Genomic DNA, 23929 nt, shown 5'->3' with positions numbered 1-23929 from the left:
TCACAACACATCTGAGGGGAAGGGAAAAAACAAAGAGAAAAAAAAAAAGATTTTGCCCATTCTGCAATGGCCTAACTATAACACGTTTTCTCCCACATTTAGGTAGAAACTGTATGAATTTTACAATTTATCAGTGAAAATGTGGAGTATATTCACTGTAGAAAAAAAAGAAATGCCATGTGATCGGCGAGCCGGTTTAATGGCAGCATCTGAAGTAGGAAATCTGATAAAGATCTGAGCAACAGAGCGAGTCTGCTCTTCCAGAAACCCATCACAATCTTCTCAGCCTAATGAGTCCTGTGGGACTACAAAGCCCGTAATTTATAATGCATGCATGTCTGGTGGCTCTAATGTCATTAGGCTACTTCAATAGTCTTCATAAATCGCCAGCTGGTTTGCTGCCATCTGGACACACAGAGATATGATCTGCTACACGCAACTGCCCTCAGTAAACATGATACAGACTATGCAAACACAGCATACAGTTTACCAAACATGGGGATCTGGGTTAGAGACTCAAATTCAGGCTTTGCAGTGATTAAATTCCCTTTAAACCTGAATTATTTGATACAATGTGATACGGTGGTGTCTCAATATGATACATTTTCGATACAGCAAAAACACCACCACCGGCGGTTAAGACTCTGGGTTACTGATCGGAAGGTCGGGGGTTCAAGCCCCAGCACTGCCAAGCTGCCACTGTTGGGCCCTTGAGCAAGGCCCTTAGCCCTCTCTGCTCCAGGGGCGCTGTATCATGGCTGATCCTGCACTCTGACCCCAACTTCCTAACATGCTGGGGTATCCGAAGAGAAAAGAACTTCACATTGCTGTCATGTATATGTGACCAGTAAAAACTCATTAACAACAACAAAATTACATGAATATGTATCATAGGTTTCCATTTATAATTGATTAAAACATGAATTGAGTGATAACTGATTCAAACAACAGTCTAAAAGTATAATAATTGAAACTTTTTAATGGCAGCGTTTTGCATAATCCAGGGGTCTTTAATCTTATCGGCAAAGAGCTGGTTGGCTGCAGACTTTCATTCATCGAAGCAGGAGTTACACCGTTTCCACTTGTTTAATCAGTTCATTTTGGGCTCCAATCAACTATCAAGTGTGCCTCCGTTTTGGCTGGATTAAACGCCTGCAGCCAGGCCGGCAATTTGAAGATAATACTGAAGACCTGGTGTAATCCAGCAACATATAACGGAACAAAAGCTGTACATTAGAATGTAACGAAATTAAACAGTCCTAATTAAGCATTAGCCTCTTGATACGAGAGCTAACATGCACTTAGGTTCAGGCTTGTCTGGTCTTAGCAAACTTTCCTCCCTGACTATATCTCAAAAACTGTATAAAAAGACCTGAAACTAGTCCAAACAATCCAGACATTGGAAAATAGAGTCACATTCTTCTAACTCTTTCTTTACCCTATCCCGAACTGGCAACCCTAATAGCATGACTCAACATGCCCTGTATTTCACATTCTGCGGTTAACTAAAGTCACAACTCTCTGCAGCTCAAACAGGTTTCTAAATCCTGAATTCTTCACGTTCCAGATACGAATTTCCCATAAAAGAAATCAGTGCCGCAAGAGCACGTGTGTTATTAGCACCAGATAGTATGCTAGTGTATTAGCTTGTGAAAAACAGTGTGTTTAGGAGAAGTGTGCCAAGGACAGACGTCAAGTTGGTTGGTATGAAAAAACTCCCTATTTGATATACTATAGTGCAAGATCATGTTTGTAAAGTCCATTGTTTCAAGCTACATATACTGAATCTGTACGGAGTAAGAATCCACTTCAAATTCAGTGTGTAGTTAAATTGTACTGAATACATATAACAAGTGCTTTTTAACCTTCTCCCCATGCACAAGACTTAAACAATGCACATGATACTTATTCCAAGATGTCCTTAAAGACCTTGCATACTTTTAAGTTAACTAAAGTGTGGATTGGAGTGAAACGCTGTAGTACAGTGCCTCCAAAAAGTATTCACCCCCTCTCACATTTCTCTTTCTGATGTAGTGTAACGCCAAATTGAAGTATGACTCCATTCTAATTTAAGGGTTGAACCAGCAGGTAATGAGTGATGATTCTCACGTGTCGTATTACTGCCAGACTACGTGTATATATTTTTCTTTGTGCTTCCAGCGAGTGCTGTGAGCCAGTGAGAGACTGGCAGAGCTTGTACCACATACACACGCAGCATGATATTGAACCTTGACCTTAAACAAAGCGAATGCCTTTTTGACTTGAGATTATTTTTGTTTGTGGTGACTGAATTCAGGTAACAAATAAAAGTGAGCCCAGAGCTCTGCTGAAATTCCACCTGCCTCCCAAGTCTCTCTCTACACTCTCTCTCTAATAAAATTTAATAAAGTATTTCGACGTCCTCAGAATAATTATTTTATTTTTTGAATCTGCTTAACACAAAACACTGATTAATTGATGAGTTTTCACCCTCCACAGTGGATACGTAATGTATTGTCCATTTGCAGGGATTATAGCTTTGAGTCATCTCGGATATGTCTCTGTGAGCTTTGGACATTTTCATTTTTGATGGAAGTTTCTTCCATTCCTCAATGAAAAGCTTCTCCTTCTTTCCCAAATTAGATGGAGAACACTGGTGGACAGGTCTTGTTTTGCAGTCACCGATTTTCATTTGGATTTAACTCGGCCTTTCCGAAACACTTTCCTCACTTTCTTCAAGCCATTCCGTTGTAGTTTTTGTATTTGTCTCCATCCATGTTACCCTTGATGGCAATGAGCTTTTCCGTTCCTCTTGCTGAAAGGCAACCCCAGAGCATGATACTAGCACCATGGTAGGAATGCTGTTGGGTGTTGGGATGTATTTGGTCTGTTTAGACCAAAAGGCACAAAATCTTTTTCCAAATGCTCTCATATTTTGTCACATGCAGATAAGCATGCTCTGTTAGCTCCATTAAGCTAGGAGGAAAATGTAGCCTGGTGTCTATACAGCATTTAAGTATTTTCGTGTCATTTAACAAAGCCATATAATTGTTTATATGATGAGGTTCCCCCCTCCACCACCACCAAATGTCTCCCTAAATTAGTCTTGGCTCCTCTATCATGACAGCTACCAGTCTGGGAGGGTGAAGGCCATCACATGCTTCCTTCATTACACATGAAAAGACAAGAATAAAATAATGAGACATTTGTTTAACATTTACGGAAGAAGTCTCCAGTGTCGGCACTTTGTAAAGGTCTGTAAGATTTCCAAAACTTCAGGACAAAGGAGTTTGTCCATTCTGGTTTGTCAGTGACATAAGTCATGTTTTTGGTCTTATTAACTTCGTGATATTTTTTTATTTTTTTTATTTTTTTTTTAAAGAGTGAGATAATGACTGTTTATAATGTAAGTGATGAGATGAAATTACTTCTTTTGTTGACGTTCCACAACATTAAACGTAACTATAAACATTAAAAGTGTTGTGTATTCATTAATGCAAAATTGTTCTCATTCCACAGCAACTGACTGAACTAAAAGTGTACAAATTGTTTGGAGATGGCCTCTTCGCCCTTCCCAGATTGACGAGCAGTAACATTTGCTTCTCTGGGGTACTGGCTGATATCCTTTGTTCTTGGCACGATGTCGATACACAGCTGAGTGCTCCAGAACGCCAAACTGCCAAAAAGTCTGCTTTTAGTGACAAAGGTTTTTATGCAAACTGTGGTGTTTTTGTTGCTACCTGAGGTTATTTATTTGTTTATAGAAGTTATTGAGGACTGCACAATTGTTATTCAGGGCCTATTATAATAAAATAATAGAATTGAAGGATGGTGTACTTTCACCGGCCCTCCATTACTGTAGATATTATTTCTAAACCAGCCACATCAGCATTCACAAAGACAGTTCTTCATCTGGCTTGTGGAGACAATCCAAAAACCAATCAGAGCGCTCTCCAAGTGGTGATTTGGATCAGTGACACAGTGTGCCCTTGATTATTTGCAGCGAGTTGAAATGAATACAGTGAAGCCGTTTGGGTTTGGGATACGTTTGGGTTTTTCAAACTAAAGGTTTCAACACGTGGTAAGTATTATGGGCTTTCTGGTTCTATTCATTGCTGGTCAATAACATTTTTAAAGGCCACCTCCTCCATTTAAAAAACATCAGATATATAAAAAAAAAAAAAAAAAAAAACCATGGTTAAATTTCAATTTCACTCCGGTGAGTGGCACAAATCCCTGCGACTTAAAAACATGTTTTCTTATAAATAATATTTGGGGTCTTTTTTCCAGGCCATTCCAAACTGATTAAATTTGAACAGAGGATTACGGTTGATCTTGCGGCAACTTGATGAATGAATTACTACTGAACTAATTACATATCCTTTAACTAGACGATGAGTAAGTTAAAATAATGTTCTGAAACAAACAACTCAATAGAACAAAGATCTTGTCCTCAGTCTAGTCTAATACACACCCCTCTCTATGGATCTTTATTCATCACAGGCAGTGGTGGTTCAGCAGTTCTGAGCTAGTAATCAGAAGTAGTTCAAGTCCCACTGAGTCACTGTTGGACCCATAAGTACACTGCTCATCTGAATGCTTGGATTGTGTCCTACTTGGAAGCACAACTGCCAAATCAATTAATATAACTGTATTCAGAAATGTATTCTGATTTAACTGACATGCCTATAAAAATTTTTTAAAAAGGTCTACTTCAATTCTATGTTTAAAAACTAAAGCTGGGTGAAATTTGGAGAGAGAGAGGAAATAAACCACAGATGGTCTTTATGTCTGCAATATTGCAATGCTGAACAGTGTAGTGTTTATTGATATCACCATATTGGCCTTTGAGATAATACAGTTCAGTCCCTCTGGTATTTCGCAATGGCAGAAATTAATGCAAAATGAAGCAAACTCTGCAAAAACCTTTTTGCAAAGGTCACAAATTTTGAAAAAAGCCACAGCAATCACAAAAAAACTCAGTAAAATCCTGTATGGGTTTTCCAATATAAAAAAGTCACCTTCTAGCAAACTAATATTAACACACACACACTGTATTATATACACACACATATACATACATATATATATACACACACACACACACACACACACACACATACATATAAAATACATTGTTGTGACGGACCGACAGCCAGCGCACAAGAAACTAAAATCACTCCTCCCACGGTGGTGCTGAAGAAACAGCCCCGCTTCAGCATCACCAATGTTTTGGACAGCCAAAGAGCACGTGGCGGCGGGGCGGAGCCGCCGGACACACCCTCGGCCGATGAATGGTGCGCGGCAAGGGGAGAATTCCACCATCCAACAGACGAGGGGAGAGTATAAAAGGTCGCTGTTCCGCTCGAAAGGAGAGAGACCTCTCACAATACATATGTGCGTGGCTTTATATCTGTTATCACTGTTATCGGCCTTGCATGTGCTTTCCTAATCGGCGTTGTTTTTTCTTCCAGACGACTCAGACCAGAGCGAAGACTCCACCCCCTGGCTGCAAACGCGGCGGTGCCTGACAGCCGAGAGGAACCCCTGGCGCAACTCCGGCAACCCCGCAGATAGCTGAACCCCTCAACACACGATTTCACACCCACCCACCCACACACACACACCCACACACACACCCGCTCTCACTCACACCCTACAGACGGTCCTGAATAAAGATCCTACACGGCAACACTAAAACGGCCTCCTGTGAGTCTGTGCTCCACCCACCGCTGGCTAGTTTCCCTACATTGGTGGAAGATGCGGGCATGAGCACAGACCCACCCACCCGGGATGGGGGGGGCGCGGTGGAGGAAAAAAAGGGGGTGGGAGTCCCTTGTATTAAAGCCCCACACTCTACACCACCCTTTTAAAAATAAATAAATAAATAAATTTAGTAAATAAAATGGATCCCACGCTGCAGCACCTTCTGGAGTCGAATCTCTAGCAGCAAGCCGTGACGCAGCAGCTCACGCACAGCCTACAGGCCGCAACCCAGGAACTGGTGGCCCTGAAAACAACGACTCCCACAGCCGCCACGACATATATACCGTAACCGAGATGCCAGAAAAGGTGGCCGGGCGAGGGTCGGTCAATTTCTAAGGGTTCTGCCACCAACAGAACACCAGGTCGTGGGAGTGCAGGCGCCAAGGATGCCCAAGGAACTCCTAACCACCCTACGGCGGTCCCGCAGTCCACCCAGAATATTCCTGCCCCACCGGCCCGACCACTAGCGCTACCCTGGGGAGGAGGACCCTCCGAAGCCCGCCCACCTATGGGATGCCCAGGGACGAGCCCATGCCAACAGAGCCAGACCTGGGGCCACCCAAGAAGGCCCAAAAACCCTGGTTGGTGGGGTGCGCCCTCCACACGCCGAACCCACCAAGAGGCCCTACCCCGACGGTGTGGATCGAAGCCAACAATCCTGCCAAGAGAACTCAGCCGGGACGGGACCATCACCGTAACCTGCGTCCATGGGGATACCAGGGAAATCCCAGTGGCCGAGGTCCAGATCCAGGGTAAAGCAGGCCACTCCCCAAATCCGCCCGGGGGCACGAGTACATACTCGTCATCCTGGATTACGCCACCCGATTCCCAGAGGCGGTGCCACTCCACAAAGCCTCCCGTAATATTGTGAAAGAGCTGATGCTCCTCTTCAGCTGTGTGGGGATACCGAAGGACATCTTAACCGACCAAGGTATGCCTTTCGTCTCCAAACTAATGTCTGATCTGTGTCGGCTGTTGCAGGTTAAGCAACTAAAGGCGTCCGTTTACCATCCCCAGACGGACGGGCTTGTCAAGAGGTTCAACCAGACCTTGAAGCAGATGCTACGGAGGATGGTAAAGAAGGAAGGGAAAAATTGGGAGTCCGGGAGTGCCACGCACGCAGGGCAGAGGCAAGAATATTTATATATACACATACACACACACACACACACACACACACATACATACACACATACATACATACATACATGTGTATATAAATAAATGGCATACAACATAATATTAACTAAAATAAAGTTACTGGCATGAAGAATGAATCAGCATAAAGATGTTTTCTGATTTCATTTGTTCTTGTTCTCCATTCCACTGATAGTTAATAAGTGGAGTGTGTGTGCGCGCATGTGTGCGCACGCACACGTTATCTTCACAGTCAACATCTTAATCCAGAGATATCTGGCTTGTTTTTCATGATGCCAGTGGCTGCACGGTTCATAAGGAATGATCTCTGGGTGGCTGCCACAGATATTAAACCCTACGTCTTACTGAATAACAAAATAATCCCTTCTGCTCTGCCTCGTCACAGAGAAAGAACAAACAAATGCTTACAAATATCATCCAGGGGGGCCTCGCAAATCAAATCATGACCTACCCTACATCCGGGGTACATCACTGTCTCTAATATTAGGGCACAGTCAATATATGGCTTGGCTGATAAAATCAGCAGATATTTACTGACCTATTAGCATTGGTGGAAGTCAAGGAAACATTGTTCTTGAATTGTTTTATAGGAAAGCTCTAATACACTGTATGTGGCTCTAAAACATTTTTTGTTAAAAGAAACATCTTTTTTTGTATATGAACTAAGTTCATCTGTAAGAGGCACGTGATTTTTCCTAACTAATTACAATGAGGCTTTCTTCTAATTACTTACAATTCAATTCCATTTTTTTTCCATTTGTTTAATTATGCAAACAAGTTTACAAAAAGTGGTTAATATTTTGCAATCAATCCATCACTACAACAAAAAGATGACATTATATCAGAAATGATTCCAGAACTGGTGCAAGTACTAGTACACATGGACATCATTTAGAGTGAGAAGTTTATTATTGTTGCTGGCATATGAATTTCTGATAGAAAAATAAACATATGTTTTAAAGGACATCATTATTGAACACAATAAGATGAAAGACAATGGAAGCTCATTTACCAATTTGCATGTAACTATCTGAAATGTCATTTATTCAGTTGACCTTATGGTCATAGCAGTGATGCTTTAGAAACAAGAGATATGTGCCTAGTCTACACACGTTAAATATAATTCAGGAATCACAGCTGGCTGTAAAAGCAAATGAACACAACATCATATAAGCAGTTTCACATGTATTATGTTGTACAGCTTTCCTCAGTCTGCAGTAATTATTAGTATAGATTATTATTAGGGTCTTGGGAGGTCCCAACCAGTCTTCCTTTCACTGTTACCTGATCACTGAGCTCAGGAACTGCTGAAATGCATTAGCACGAGAGCATTTAACAACTGCATTCAGTCACAGATGCAGAGGAAATTAGGCAGGAGACAGGAGGTGATGTACAGGCTGTGTTCACAGTTAATATTTAAACAGTATGCTGCACATCCATCCTTGCGTCATAAGCAAGTGTTGTCAGTCTCTGCCCCTGACTAATAGTTTAACCAACCCATTCCTTCAACTTTATCTGCTTAAATTCAAGTTAGAAACGTCATGATATGCCGTAGGGGAACGTTAGCAATTGTCACCATTATTCAGCAATTCTGTTTCAGGCCAGAAGTGGCAAGCTCATCCTATGCATAATTTAAAAAGTCATAATATAAAGTGGAAGGGCTTGAGGGGAAGAAATACAGACTGAATACTGATTCAGGCTCTTGTTTTGTCTGCACAAACACTGCCTTTCACTACACTGTGTAGCAGCTCGCACAAATATGTCGCATTCAGTAAATGCGACACGACGTGATAAAGTTTTTAAAAAAAAGTTGATAATTTATTGAGAAGTCAAGCTTCACTAAGGTTTTATTTACATTAGATTCGTTTCATGATATTTTTTTTTGTACTAAACAGTCAATGCTCAGAATTATGTTATGATGAAATTCATAAAGACAGAAAATTCCAGAGTATTCATTGAGACAATCTGATATCTAGAGACCAATATAACCATGCAGAAAAACATTCCCCAAACAGTCCTTTACTCCAAGCCATTAGAATGAATTCATTTCACTGACTGCCTCCTCAAAATCAACTTGTGTACTAGATCTACCTACACAATTTACAAATACCACAAGCAATCAAACTTCTGCAAAAAAGTAATTAACTTCTGCCTTAGCATTGGCTATGATTCACCGCTCATGAAAAATAAATCAATCAATTTTTAAAAACAGACCACGACCTTAATCAGCTGGTAAATTACAGGACAATATCGAACGTCCCCCTTGAAAAAGGTTGTAGCACAGAACTCATACTTGCATCGGAATAACATTCATTAACTCATTCACTCAGGATCATAATAGTGAAACTGGTTAAAGTAGTAAATGACCTGTTAGAGATTTCTGATCAGTTTCCTTGCTTGTATTATTTAATCTCAGTGCACATGACGAAACCATCGATCACGATATAGTTCTAGACAGATTAGAACGTTTTGTTGGGGTGAAAAGAACGGCCTCGCTCTGACTTTATTGCTGTTAGTGTCTAATAGTTAATGTTCACTACTTTTACGCATATAAAATTAAAACTTGGTGTTCCTCAAGGTTATGTTCTAGACCCACATTTATTTCCCTATATGCAACTTCAGTTTACAATTATTTGTAAACATTAGAGTTAGCCATCACATTTGCTATGCAAACCAAATGACAGACACTTGCTTAATAAAATCGAGGAATGTGTAAAGATCATTAGACAATTACTGCTGAGTAACTTCCTCCTACTTAATTCCAACAAGACAAAATACTTCTACTATTGCAACAAAAAAGCTGGAAGAGTGTAGATTGCAGACTGCTGTTAATCAATCCCTAATAAAAATAAATAAATACATAATTTTAAAAAATAAAAGATTTTCCAGTGCTTAAAAACTTAAGAATATTTGTACATATACATGAATATTTGCTTTCTAATTTTTGTGTGGTGCAACAAGTAGAAACAAGTCTATTTTTTTCTTTAAAAAATGTATTTTATGAAAAAATGAATTTGTTTCCTATTTTAGTGTGGCAGGAATTTTTTATATAACAACTTTCCTCCCTCCCCCCCTTTTTCATTCTGACAAAAACAAAAAAATTAGAATGAAGGCAACATACAGCCAAGCCTAGAAGTGAGCTTTCTGATTATGCAGTAATTCTGGATGGCCCGTCAGTTGCATCATGTGCAGCAGTGAAAAACCTTGGAGTGATTATTTACTCCAGTCTCCCATTTGAAGATTACGTAAATATTACTACTAGGACAACTCTCCTCTCTCTCTTGCGCTCTCCCTCTCTCTGTCTAGCTGTACTTGTCCTTCTGCTGCATGATGTGATGCCAGCGCCAGACCCTGACATGGTTGTACTGCAGTGGCTCCTCTCACCCTCCAGACCCGCCTGATTCATCCTGAAGTTCTACTTCTGCTTGGAGGTTCTGCACTTGTGACTCACTTCCTGCTTCTCTGGCTGGTCGTATATGGATACCCTAAAGATTTGTACTTCCCAAAAATAGTTTATTCTAAAGTCTCACCCTTGCTTGAGTGGATAATGTCACCAGGATACTGAAGACTCGCACCTTCTAGGAACTGCTGCTGTAATCATAAACACTGATCTGGGCTCATCCCTGGACTATTATTCACAATCTGCTCAGTTAGTGTTTGCCTTTACTCTTCTACACCTATATACTGTAATGATTTATAATACCACTATCCGCTGTCATCTAAAAGAGGACAAAAAAGTTCCCTTTAGAGTCTGGTTCCTCTCGAGGTTCTTCCACATATTGTCCCAGGGAATTTTTTGCCCGTCATTGTCGCCTCTGGGTTGCTCAGTAGGGATCAAAATCTAGATCCAAAATTTTCTAAGGCTGCTCTGTGATTATGTCTGAATTGAATTAAACCATATGTCTGCAAAATACTAGGTTTGAAATTATAGGCACCCCACTAATAATAGCTGGCAAAGCCACCCCTGGAGAGAATGACAATACTGAGGCTCGTCTTGCAATGTCAATCACGGTGACACTTGTAGAGAGGTCTTGAGCTCGCCTCCATGCAGAACATTTCAATATAACATTCATATGCGTATGTTTCTAGTGAGGGCTTACAGTTGCAATCAACATTATTCAGCCCCCATTGCAAATCAGGTTTAGTGTCAAACTTTACAGACTTTCAGCTGTTTGCAATGAACAGATCAAACAAAATCAATTGAAATAGTTCAACACGACAGGACTTCTCCAGTTTAAAAATTATTCAACCCCTTCATGGTAAGCATCTTTAGTACTTATTAGAACACCCTTTTGCTGTTATGACCTGCTGCAAACGAGATACATCACTGCTGGTAGCGTTCCAGAGGAATCTTATCCCATTCCTCATGAGCAATGGCCTCCAGTTCAGTAATATTCTTGGATTTGCATGCCTTCTTCAAAACCCACCAAATATTTTCTATGGGGTTCAAGTCAGGTGACTGTGATGGCCCTGTAGAATCTTCCAGGAATTCTTCTACAACCAAGCCTTGGTGAAATTTGAGGTATACTTGGAATCATTGTCCTGTTGGAAGGTCCATCGATGCCGAAGCTTCAGTTTCCACACAGATGGCAGGATGTTTCCTCCTAGGATTTCCTGATACTTCAATGAATCCATCTTGCTTTCCACATGCTGCAGGTTTCCAGTGCCAGAGGATGAAAAGCAGCCCCAGAGCATCACCGAGCCACCACCATGTTTGACTGTGGACAGAGTGTTCCTTCTTCATACCGCTGATCCACCGTGCTGAAAAGTTCCAAGTTTGTTTCATCGCTGCACAGAACAGAATCCCAAAACTTCTGTGTCTTATTTATATGATTTTGTGTGACTTTTCTTGTGCTTTTGGGTCAGTAGTGTTGTACGTCTTGGAGTTCTGGCATGGAAACCTTCTGCGTTTAATATGCACCTTACTGTGCTCACTGAAACCTCAGTGCCTGTTACCACCAAGTCTTGCTGCAGGTCTTTTGCAGTCACTTGAGATATTTTTCACACATTGATAGCTTCATTTTTCTGCCCCGTCCAGGTATTTCATGTATTTTCTGACCCTAGCCAGTTCAGGTATTTCACGTGTTCCAGCTCAAGCACACCTGGTGCAACCAATGAACCCTTTGATTATTTGCATCAGGTGTGCTGGAGACACCACCTGTTTTGCATATCTGTGCTGTTGTGAGGGATTCTGTTCAAGGGGTTGAATAATTTTAAAACTGGAACAGTCATTATAAGTTGCATTTTCAGTTGAATCTGGGGAAACCACTTGAAGCATTCATTGTGTTCAACTATTTCAATTGCTTTTGTTTGATTTGTTCATTTCAAACAGCTGAAAGTCTGTACATTTTGACAATAAACCTGATTTTCAATGGGGGTTGAATAATCATGACTGCAACTGTATGAGGATGCCCTCTTCGATTCAGATCAGAGAATTTCAGTAGTGGTTTAAATCCAGAGACTGAGAATGGCACTGCAAAGCACTTGTTGGTTTGTTTATGTAAAGATGTCTTTTGGGTCATTATCCTGTTGCAGATTTTTTTTTATCTTGTAGAATTCTCTCAATTTCTATCACATTCTGATAGAGGAGATCAGGGCCTCATTTATCAACTATGTGTACTCACAGTTGTTGTTTTTTTTTGGCTAATAAAGTTAAGACAGGTGGCATATGAAATGTCACAAAGTCATACAAAAAGGCACTAAATATTGATTGGTATGATGCAATGAATGATCTTGAGGCTCCACAGGAACGTCTTTGCTGTGAGTGAGCCTATTTCGTTTGCCCAGTGCAGATTTAGCTGATCTCTGAAAGCACTTCACCCTACAATTGGAGAAGCCAACAAAACACCTGCATTCATATCGCTTATACGTTTCCAAATGTGACAGCAGAAAAAACAACATTTTCACACCATTACAGTACTTCTAATTGTAATTTAGGGAACAGATTGTGCGGACATTCACGTATGTATACAGAAAAGACTATAAGTCAGTTAAGGTACAGGCAAGTTGTGATGAGCTGTTGATGAGGTTGTTAAACATCGTTGCCAAGTGGCAAGCTGGAACACACGATTCTTTCATTGTGCAGAACAGCAAAGCAGGACTTCGACGTCAGGAAGGTGGTATTACAGATGACAGGCCTATTTTACTTCTTTAATCAAACCACTCCAAAAATCACAGAATGTTTTTGGACATACCGCCAGTTCTTACGCACAAATTTAGTACTGGTTCAATGCACACATGATAAATGAGACCTCAGGACTTGGGTTAAAATATCCTGTTAACTAGCAAAATTCCTGATGTCAACTTTTACAAAAGCCAGTGGACCTCCGGCTGCGAAACCATCCCATCCTGTGCAAATGACGGGCACAACCAAAAGGTTATATTTTGATTTCATCTGAACGAGGTGCCATGAAGTTCAGGTACTGCATTTTGTGAGCTTCTTTTATACAAGCATTTAAACAGCTTCCCAGAGGTTGGTGTGTAGAGGTGGCCTTCCACTCAGCAACTTCAAATAGTTCAATAATAACCTAAACTGTGCAATTCTGAAAATGCTATTTGTGGAGTTCTTTTGATTCCCTCCTCTTCACTTGTACCTTTTCATTAGAACCCTGATTGTGCTTAATAGTATTTTTAAAGTGCATTTTTAATATAGATTCAATAACTTGTGTTGGTCAACAACCATTCATATGTTTTCACTTTCTACTACTGTTGTGGAAAATTTCTATATTTAGAGTCTAATTTTGCATATCGAGCATTAAAATTTTTATTTAGGTTCATATATTCATACATTTAAAGTAACACAGACAATATGAAATATTTGTGTGTGTGAAAGAGAAATAATTTAATTCAATTCTTAAATGGTTGTGATAAATAATCATGCTTTTACTTTTGAGCAAAGAAACTGTGCTTATAATTTTAGTTACTAGTAGGGCTGCAACTATCTCAGTGGAACCTCCAATCTCCGCCGACGCCGGTCCCAAGCCCGGGTGAAAAAGGAGGAGGGTTGGGCATCAGGCTAGCACCCTGATCCCGTAAAATCTATCTTGCTACGGAAACAACAAGCAAAAACCAGCGGTCTAAACAGTACCGGCGCGATGACCCTGTTTCTCCCTTGATGACGGTGCTGGAGCAAAGCCGAAAGGTCGTCCAGTGCCCGATGCAAAATGGGATACTCGACGCCAATACGATCACACGAATTGGAACCTGGAACGTGCGAACGTTGTACCAGTGTGGGAGACTGGAGCAGCTTCTGCACGAATTCGACAATTACCGGCTTGACTTTCTTGGTGTCAGCGAAATGAGGTGGACGGGTAATGGAAAAATGATAAGCGACGGGAAGATCGTCCTGTATTCGGGAGCCAAAGAACATCACGTGCACGGCGTCGGGATGGTCCTGAGCAAAACCGCGGCACAGGCACTCGTTGGATGGAAACCGATCAGTGATCGCATAATTACCGCCCGTTTTCAGTCTCGCCATGCTAAAATTACTGTTATTCAAGTCTACGCACCGACAAATGAGGCAGATGATGAAGAGAAGGACGCCTTCTACGACCAGCTGCAAGACACAATCGCGGTTATCCCCAACCATGACATAAAGATCCTCCTTGGCGACATGAATGCGCAACTCAGTAGCGACCGGCAGGGCTGGGAAAACGTGATCGGACCTTATGGATCGGCAGCAGTAACGAGCAATAATGGAGAGCGTCTCCTATCCCTATGCAATCTTAACAACCTTTGCGTCGGGAATACATATTTCATTCACAAACGGATTCACAAAAAGACGTGGCGGTCACCAGATGGGGCCACTCACAATGAAATCGACTATGTATGCATCCATCGACGGTGGCGCTCGGCTTTACGTGACGTACGGGTTTTTCGCGGTGCCGACGTCGGATCTGATCACCACTTGCTTGTGACTTCAATCCGACTAAAATTGAAAAGAGTGGCCGGACGCAACACCGTTCGGTCATTTGCCTCCGAGAAATTGAAGGACCGCGTGAACGCCGAGCACTTCCACATTGAACTCGCTAATCGATTCCAGATTCTTGACAACTCGGCCAGCATCGAAGAACAATGGGCACAGATCAAGGATGCTGCCATAGAGACGGCAGAGAGAACGATTGGTCGACGGCGTGGAACGCAGCGAGAACAGTGGATTCAGGACCGGACATGGTCGTTGCTCGATGAAAGACGGGTCAAGAAACGTCAGCGCGATCAAGCAAAGACCGAAGAGGAGCGAAATGAAGCATCGCAGGCGTACCAAGAACTCGACCGCAGGGTCAAGAGGAGTTGCCGAGCAGACAAGAAGGACTGGCTGGACCGGAAGGGCACTGAAGCACAACTGGCTGCGGACCAGGGTGACAGCAGGACTCTTTTTCGTGTGGTCAGAGATCTCACTCGGGCCCAAAGCGGTTCCACTGGGCCGATAAGGGATACAACCGGCAGGATGCTAGTTAGCAAAGAAGAGCAGGACGCGCGTTGGGTGGAACATTTCAAAAACACCCTAAACCAGCCGGCTCCCGTAGCCACGCACGACTTTACAGTCTTTCCTCCTCCCTGTGAGCTGGAAGTGGACATGAGCGACATCATGGATGCTGAGGTCGCTGCAGCGATTCGTCATCTGAAAAACAACAAAGCACCTGGTCTTGACCAAATCTCGGCAGAAATGCTGAAAGCGGGTGGTGATGAAGTTGTACGGGTGCTCACTACGCTGCTCAATGACTGCTGGCACATGGAACGTGTCCCAAATGACTGGAGACAGGGTGTCATCGTCAAATTACCTAAGAAAGGTAATCTCGCAGACTGTAACAATTGGAGAGGCATCACCCTTCTGTCTGTTCCAGGCAAGGTATTTTGTCTCGTCCTCCTCAAACGGATACTGCGAGCAGTCGATCAGGCTCTACGGGACGAACAGGCCGGGTTTAGAAGCGGTCGGTCGTGCACTGAACAAATCTTTGCTCTTCGAAACATCATTGAACAAAGCTCCGAATATCAGAAACCGCTCTTGGTCAACTTTATAGACTTTAAGAAAGCGTTTGACAGCGTCCACCGGAAATCGCTTTGGAACATCGCACGGCTATATGGCATTCCACAGCGGTTTATCGCCATTTTCCAGAACTTATATCAGGATTCTAGCTGTTGCATCCGGACGGACACAGGTCATACTGCCTTTTTCACCATCGAGACTGGAGTCAGACAGGGCTGCATTCTTTCACCATTCTTTTTCCTCATGATGATGGACTTCGTCATGCGACGAGCACTAACACAGCCAGCGTCTGGAATTCCGTGGACAGGCCAGGGACACCTGACCGACCTGGAATTCGCCGACGATATTGTGCTATTGGCGCAGAATGGGAAAGTCTTACAGGAGATGACCACTAGCCTGGAGCACGAAGCAGCCAAAGTTGGGTTACGGATCAGCACTGACAAGACCAACGTCATGGCCGTCGGCCGGATGACACCGGTGCGGATCACGGTGAGCAACCAGCTGATCAAAGAAGTCAAACAGTTCACCTACCTTGGCAGCATTGTGGCTGCGGATGGTGGGACTAACATGGATGTCAATCGCAGAATCGGCAGAGCATTTGCAGTCTTCCAACAGCTACAACCGATTTGGGCTAGGCGAACTATCCACACCAACAGCAAACTTCGCCTGTTTAATAGCATCATCATCCCAACCGCCATCTATGCATCTGAAACTTGGAAGAACTCGAGGGCAGTCATCCACAAGCTGAATGTGTTTCAACAACGATGCCTGAGAAGAATACTCGGTGTATCATACCATGATCGTATTTCAAACGAAGAAATTCTAAGAAGAACAAACTCCCGCAGCCTGGCAGAAATGGTCGTAGAGCGAAGAATGCGCTTTGCAGGACACATTCTACGGATGTCTGACCACCGCCACGCAAAGATCGCGCTGCGCTGGACGCCGCCACGGGGGAAGAGAAGAGTAGGGCGGCCGCGGAATACTTGGCGACGAACATTCATGGAAGATCTACGAGCGCTCGATGTCAAGTGGGAAGATGTGGAAATCGACGCTTCCGACCGAGCCCGCTGGCGAATGCTTGTTGCCCGATGCGCCCCGCTGCGCGGACGGAACTAACTAACTAACTAACTGCAACTAACGCTTATTTTGATCGTCAATTAATCGGTCGATTATTTCTTCGATTGATCGATTAGTTGGGTTGAAAGGTCCATTTTTATTTTCTGTATTTTTTTCGAAAAAAACGTTATTTCACATTCTGCCCGATGTCCTTAAAAACATTGTGCAAATTCAAGGTTATGAAAAAGCTATTTAATGTATCTGTGTGGGCTATGCCATACGTCATACAAAGGATTTTTTTTTAAAATATTACGACATTATTTTGAAGAAAAAAAACAACCGGTTGTCCATAAGCTTTAAAGCAGAAGTTGAATCACTATATTAAAATGCTAAAAAAAAAAAAAACACAAACAAAAGCACAAACTAAGTGTTAACTGGTAAGAGGCTGAATGTTCTGCAGTAGCACACACATTCACTCATCTGAACACAGTAACGTTACTTTATCCTGTAAATGTATGACACTTCATACATTATATACACTTGCGTGTTATAACCCCGTTACAGTTACTGCTCTCAAAAAACACCATTACTTTTGTTTCTAAAAATAGAATCAAACAACATATTTGATCAAAATGAATATTTTAGTCAGAGTTATAGCACTTCCTTTCTATTGTGCGCTGGTGATTGACACTCATTCAGTGAAGTTTAACGGAGACTCGCTTGCAGTCAGGACGAGTCTTTATGTAAAATGGAAATACTGGCATGACTAACATTTACAGATAAGGATATAAAGGTAAAAATGTCATTTCTGCGCTGAAGAAAACATGTCTGGAACACATTAAACGGCACACGCATCTGTCGCAGCATCTGACACGACAAGCCACGCTAATATACTTACGAGTTTGTTTGAAGCACTTAACATAAAACACTCATGATTTTAGACAAACTGGAACGTGCACTTTTCCCACAGCAGCCCACTCTGCTTTATTCATAGAAATGCGTTTTTCACCATTGTGACATAAGGGGGGGAGGCGTTACAGACGCAACTAATCCATAATGAAATTCGTTGTCCATTATTTTAATTATCGATTATTATGGATTTTAATTGATTAGTTGTTGCAGCCCTAGTTACTATCACACAGCCCTATGATGAGTGGAACACCGGAGACTGTGGTAGCGTCATAAACCAGCAATGAAGACATGAAATGTTTATATTGGCACATGCCTACTAAAATTAGACTGGAAAAATCTCACTATATTAAAATGCAGCATGAGAGGAGCAAACACACTGGATCTCATTTCTACATCTCATGTTTATATCGCTGTGCTTCTGACTAATGGTTTCGCAGTTGCTGAGTGATAGCTGGTGTGTTTTATACATTGTGTTCTACTAATTGACTCCTGTTCAGTTATTAGCAGGATGGACATTATGTCATTATTTGATTTTGTGTCACTTCTGGTGGTTTCTCACATCAAGAGCAGGAGAGTGACCTTTTTTTCACTGCTCCTCTAAATTGTGTATTGATTTTTTCCCCAGAATTTGTTCCTGGAATTTGCCTTTCAATCCGTCTCTGGCCAATTTCCTCCCCCTTCACTCTCTGTTGTTCTTTCCTTCTCTCTTTCAATGACTCATCTGTGGCTGTAGTAAGTGAATCAGCAGGAAGTTTGACACCAGTACAGGGCATTGTGCTCTCCTGAATGCCCACCTTCTGCTCTCGGCCGCTCTACCAGGTTTTGAGTGGGCATGGAGAGGCACAGACCGACACAGACGCTGGCGCTGGGTCAATCTTAACCTTTGCATATTTGTATGGTGAAAAAGTCCAGGATCACCCCGCGTCCCTCTCATCCGGTTACATAAGACGTACTCAAAGCATGGCATCGTGTACTCGGAATCACGAAACACACACAGATGCTCCCTCCCAGTGCTGCGAACTGCTTAGAGTACCTAGTCATAATTACATAAAGCACACATGGGAAGACCGAGACAGAGATCGTTTCTTCACATTCTGCAAAAAGCGTATAATATAGGCTTATCGCAAAATAAAATCTTTCCTTATTTAACCTCAGTGGACTGATCTGTGTTTAAGACTATATAGGTAGACCGCCTCCAAGAGAATAGCACCCAATATATGTGTCCGTCCATGGTGCTGTAAACATAGTTTCTACATGGTGGTGGACAGAAAGTGTGCGCACTGCATGGGAGAATAACCTACATTCTGACACCAGAGCTGCAACAACTAATCGATAATAATCGATTCTAAAAATCGTTGTCAATGAATATCATTATTGATTAGTTGGTCTGCGTGGCACAGGACACGTTTATTCGTTACATTACTTCTGTTTAGAAAACACGCATTGGAGAGTAAATACTAAAGTTGCATCCGAAATGACGTACTACACACTTACACTATGCACTATGTACACTACTCTAGTGTATGAATCAGAAAAGTAATATCATCTCAAAGGTGTCTGGAACACGAGCAATTTTTTTACTAACCGAAAGTATAAGCCACTTCCTAGACAATGGCACATGATGTCAAACGCATGTAATGCGACACTGCTAGCTTTAGCAGACACCCAGAGTCAACGAAAATACATTTCTTGTTTACTGTTTGTGTCAACATTACCTTTTATTCCCAACATGACCTCAGTCACCATCAGACAGATGCGTAAGGCAGGGGGGATTTTTATTTTTTTTTTATATTAAATGCCGTGGAGAAGAGTGTAACCTGTAAACATTACAAAGTGGAGTTTATGTAGCACGACAATGATGCACGAGCACAAACATGTTTATGTCCAAAATGCTCCACTGTGTGCAAGGGGTTGGGGAAAGTGGTGCGAGTTTCTTAAAAGATTTAGTTTAATTCCAGTTTATCATTGTATGCTGTATTTGTGCACTTGCAGTGTAAATTCTGTTGCTTATTATATATGGAAGTGATCTATTAGTAATGAAGTCACGTTGCCCCACACTCGCAGTGTAGACATGATGATACACAGTGACCTGAATTGTAATGTAGCGAGTAATATCTGTAATGTCTAATTAAAAAGGTATGATCAAAGTAAACACAAGTAAAACAATACATCTAAAGGCAGTGAGTAACAGAAACCACAAGGTGCAGCGAAATTGAGATTTTATTTTTTTATATATAATTGGACAAACGGTTGTGTTAATGTAAAGTTAATTTGTTAAGTTTTATATAAGAGTGTTTATATTTGTAACACTCAGTACTCAGTTTGTGGATTTTATTTTAAAATAAAAAATGGGGGGGGTGACTACAGGTATGATCGACATTCCAACAGGACAATGATCCCAAGCATACATCAAATTCCACCAAGGCTTGATTGCAGAAGAAGTCCTGGAAGATTCTACAGGGCCATCACAGTCACCTGACTTGAACCCCATAGAAAATCTCTGGGGGGATTTGAAGAAGGCGGTTGCAGCACGCAAACCCAAGAATATTACTGAACTGGAGGCCATTGCTCATGAGGAATGGGATAAGATTCCTCAGGAATGCTGCCAGAAGCTGGTGTCTGGCTCTGCATCTCGTTTGCAGGAGGTCATAACAGCAAAAGGTGCTCTACTAAGTACTAAAGATTCTTGCCGGGAAGGGATTGAATAATTTTGATTGCAACTGTATCTCATGGAACTTGTTCATTCCCTTGATCTCATAATCACACATGCAAATGGTGATTTCTACAGTATATGTTATGTAATGGATTGGGGTATCAGAGCCAATACTGGTTAGCTGCATGCATTCTAGTATTATTCATTGATTTTGACTGAAACACTGATCTTATACATGAACATAGACCACATCATGTCTTAAAGGTCTGCTAAGGTTTTACACAACCCTGTAACAAATGCTTACAGAGTCTCCAAAAGGTATGTCAGTATCAGACCAGTTGTCAGTATCGGGTGACACCCAAAGATCTGGCATTGTGCCAAATGAGTAGACATATGCATATTTGGTGTTAAAAGATCTGGTCAAATAAACCCTGAATTGGCAGCAGTGTGTGCAATGAGGAAAAAGAAATAGAACACTTCCTTAGATTGCAAGGGGCTGTAAGAAGAATACGTGTACAGAGACGCTAGTGAGGATGTTTGGCTTACGGCTAGGTGAGAAAGATGTGGGCAACGAACTTGGTTGTAAATTTTTAATCCAACCCAAAGCCTCCTCAAGGTTGAACTTAAAGCATGGGCGAGACTTAAAAAAAAAGTGCACTTAACATTATCCAAATGTTTGGTACCACGGATGCAATCCAGAAGGGTTGAAAAGCAGCCAAAGCAGACACCAGTTAATGGGCTGTTTGTTCTGAACCAGTTATGTTCTGCATTGTGAACATTTCTGATGCTTGACACCATGTCACTCCTCTGGACATTAAACAGAGCCTCAATGAAATTGGGGCAGGGTTAAAGGGAAAGTGATGTTTGTGCTTCTTTTCTCCATAATGCACTGTCAAGCTTTTGGAAAACTCTAACTGATGTGTGTCCTCATTAGAGATCACGTATGACTCTGCATGACTAACCTAAGCTTTGATATGATCCAGGTAATGAGATAATATTCGGTCACAACTGCCACTGTTATGGAAATGAAAAGGTCATCTGAATTGTTATCAAACTTTCACTTTAGCAGGAATTTAGCGGTGTCCTTGGAGTAACGTGTTGTTTTGTTGTATGTTTATTCCATCAGCACAGAATACAATAAATCTTTTGACAATTCATTTCCTGAATGTAAGATGTGCATGGTTACACTTGTGGTGACAAAGATATGAGTAGTGAACTACTGGCTACTGAACGTAACACCTGGCAACAGCCAGTGGTGACAGTTCATTTCAAGCCCTGGCTATACACAATATAATATATATTATGCAAACCATATAAATATTTGTTTTCTCTTGTGCATCAGTATACACATATATGCACCTTCAGGTCAAATCTAGTGGTGATGGTGGAGGGGTGTGTGCATTCTATTTTTTATGTATGTATGTATGTATGTATGTATGTATGTATGTATGTATGTATGTATGTGTGTTCGATAATCATAATAATTTCGAGCTGTTTATACTGTGGCACGGAACACACACTTTTTAGTCAACCCCACCTTTTAAGCACATCGTTGCTCCAGCGTTCTTGCTTACTGCTGAAAACTTCTGATAAAATATCCATCAAGTCAATAAACATACTAAATAGTGCACACTTTTCACAAGCATCTACTGGGTGCTTTTTTTCCTAACGCCTGTGTTTTTATCACTGTGCCACAAACTAAAGGCGTGATTACAGATCAGGGATAAAGCTTGAACACTGTACACAGGGTTTTTCCTTACCACAGAAAGGCTTAGGAGCAGACCCCAAGTGCTTTTGCAGCGCACCTTAAGCTGAACGAACATACTGAAAAAAGGGTTTTATTTTCATTAACTCTCCAGCATGTTATTTAGTGAAATGAATGCACTTTTGACAGTACAATACGTGTTGCCAGCTTTCGTTCACAAATATGGTAAGGATAACCCCATCAAACACTCAATATATTGTAAGATCACGTGGCTTGTAGTGGTGTTCGAAATCTTTTCAAAAATGTATATTTATTTTGTATATATATATATATATATAAATAAATACATTTATTTTTTAAATTGTAGGGCACTCCATTACTAAAGTGTACATCCAAAATCTAATACTAGATCACTAATGTACTGAAGTGTATGCTGAAATAGTTCACGAGAGGGGGGTGAGGATCATTCCAGGGTCTTGTATAATGTAAGTAGGGGTGTAAAAATGTTTACTCTGACACTGAGCATTTACATCCTATTACAATTAGCGCAACACTGTACACCTCAGTAGCATCTGCCAACACTGACAAAGCCATGCTGTTTAGTACTTTATCCCGCAGGCTTCATGCAGCCAACACCTGCCATACTATTTCCTGGGCTACTCGAACACACAGGGATGATGCGTACTATTCTTGCATACTATCTAGCACGTGCTTTTCGAGGCGCTCGTGCCTGACACCTGCACACTGTTTAGTCCGCGAGGACGCAGTGTGCTGCCAGTCTCGCTCACCTGTAAGACACCTGTTTGCGGATGGTCAGAGGAAGGAACTCGCTCTCCAGCTGCTTCACCGGAGACGACAGCCCGTCTACCTGCACTCTAGCCGCTTCTGTGCGGCTCTTTAGAGGGGAGTCTTGGGTCAGAAACACGTCTTCTTCCTCGACCACGTCCTCAAGTGCGGGCGCCATCACCACCACTACCGAGTCCGCGGGGCTGCGAGGAGGAGGAGGAGGTGGTGGAGGAGGAGCCGCCGCCGCCGCCGCCGCTGCCGCTGCCGCTGCTGCCGCCCGGGACGAAGCAGCTCGGCTCCAGTCGCTTGCTTCTGCCATACCAACTCTGTCCAGGTGCTTTTAATTAGCGACAGAAAGTAGCACAGTGGAAACTCGAAGCTAAGTGGGCGCTTTCTGACAGCGCGTTTGATTTACTTCGACAGTTTACTGATAGTTCTCCCGGTTTAGACGTCTTCTTCAGTTGAATTTGGCTAATACAAGCCCGCCACGCACGACTTCGCTCCAAGACCCCGCCTACCACGTAATCTCTAGCCAGTCAGCCAATCACCAGCGGGCATCTCTGTTGCCCCGCCCTGTTCTGGCCCAGCTCTCACCTGCCTGCTTACTCAACACGCAAAGCAGTTATACAGTACTGTAAACACCTCAAACAAAACCTGTGGAACCGTCTGGAAAACAACTTAAATGTTAGACTTGTGGCTAATTATACCTCAAAAATAACTTCAGGCTTTTACTTTGCAGTATAGTGTTTAATGTTTGGTATAATATTGTATTGAAATCTGAATATTTTGTTTTGTATTTAAAGGTCAGTTTTTCATTAAGCTTTATTAAGTTGGGCGATTCCATGACTGGGATATGTAACAGCATGTTTGCCTGTCCGAGCCAATTATACCTACATTTACCTTGACATAATAGTTCATTATTAGTTAA

The 23929-nt window shown here is 42.0% G+C and overlaps 1 protein-coding gene across 2 annotated transcripts in view; it reads right to left on the bottom strand.

The window, feature by feature from the left end:
• The window catches only part of dgkza (diacylglycerol kinase, zeta a), a 177340-nt gene extending 153833 nt beyond the window's left edge, over positions 1-23507 (bottom strand). For both annotated transcript variants that reach the window (XM_053676609.1, XM_053676611.1), the window contains exon 1: positions 23004-23507. In XM_053676609.1, coding sequence (XP_053532584.1) covers positions 23004-23320 — 317 coding nt within the window. In that variant the 5' untranslated portion in view covers positions 23321-23507. The remainder of the gene's footprint in view (positions 1-23003) is intronic.
• Between the last annotated feature and the right edge of the window lie 422 nt (positions 23508-23929).

Source organism: Ictalurus punctatus, chromosome 27 (genome assembly GCF_001660625.3).
Source record: "Ictalurus punctatus breed USDA103 chromosome 27, Coco_2.0, whole genome shotgun sequence".
Classification (NCBI taxonomy): domain Eukaryota; kingdom Metazoa; phylum Chordata; class Actinopteri; order Siluriformes; family Ictaluridae; genus Ictalurus; species Ictalurus punctatus.
The sequence above is the reverse complement of the archived record's forward strand: the minus strand, read 5'-3'. Positions and strand labels throughout refer to the sequence as shown.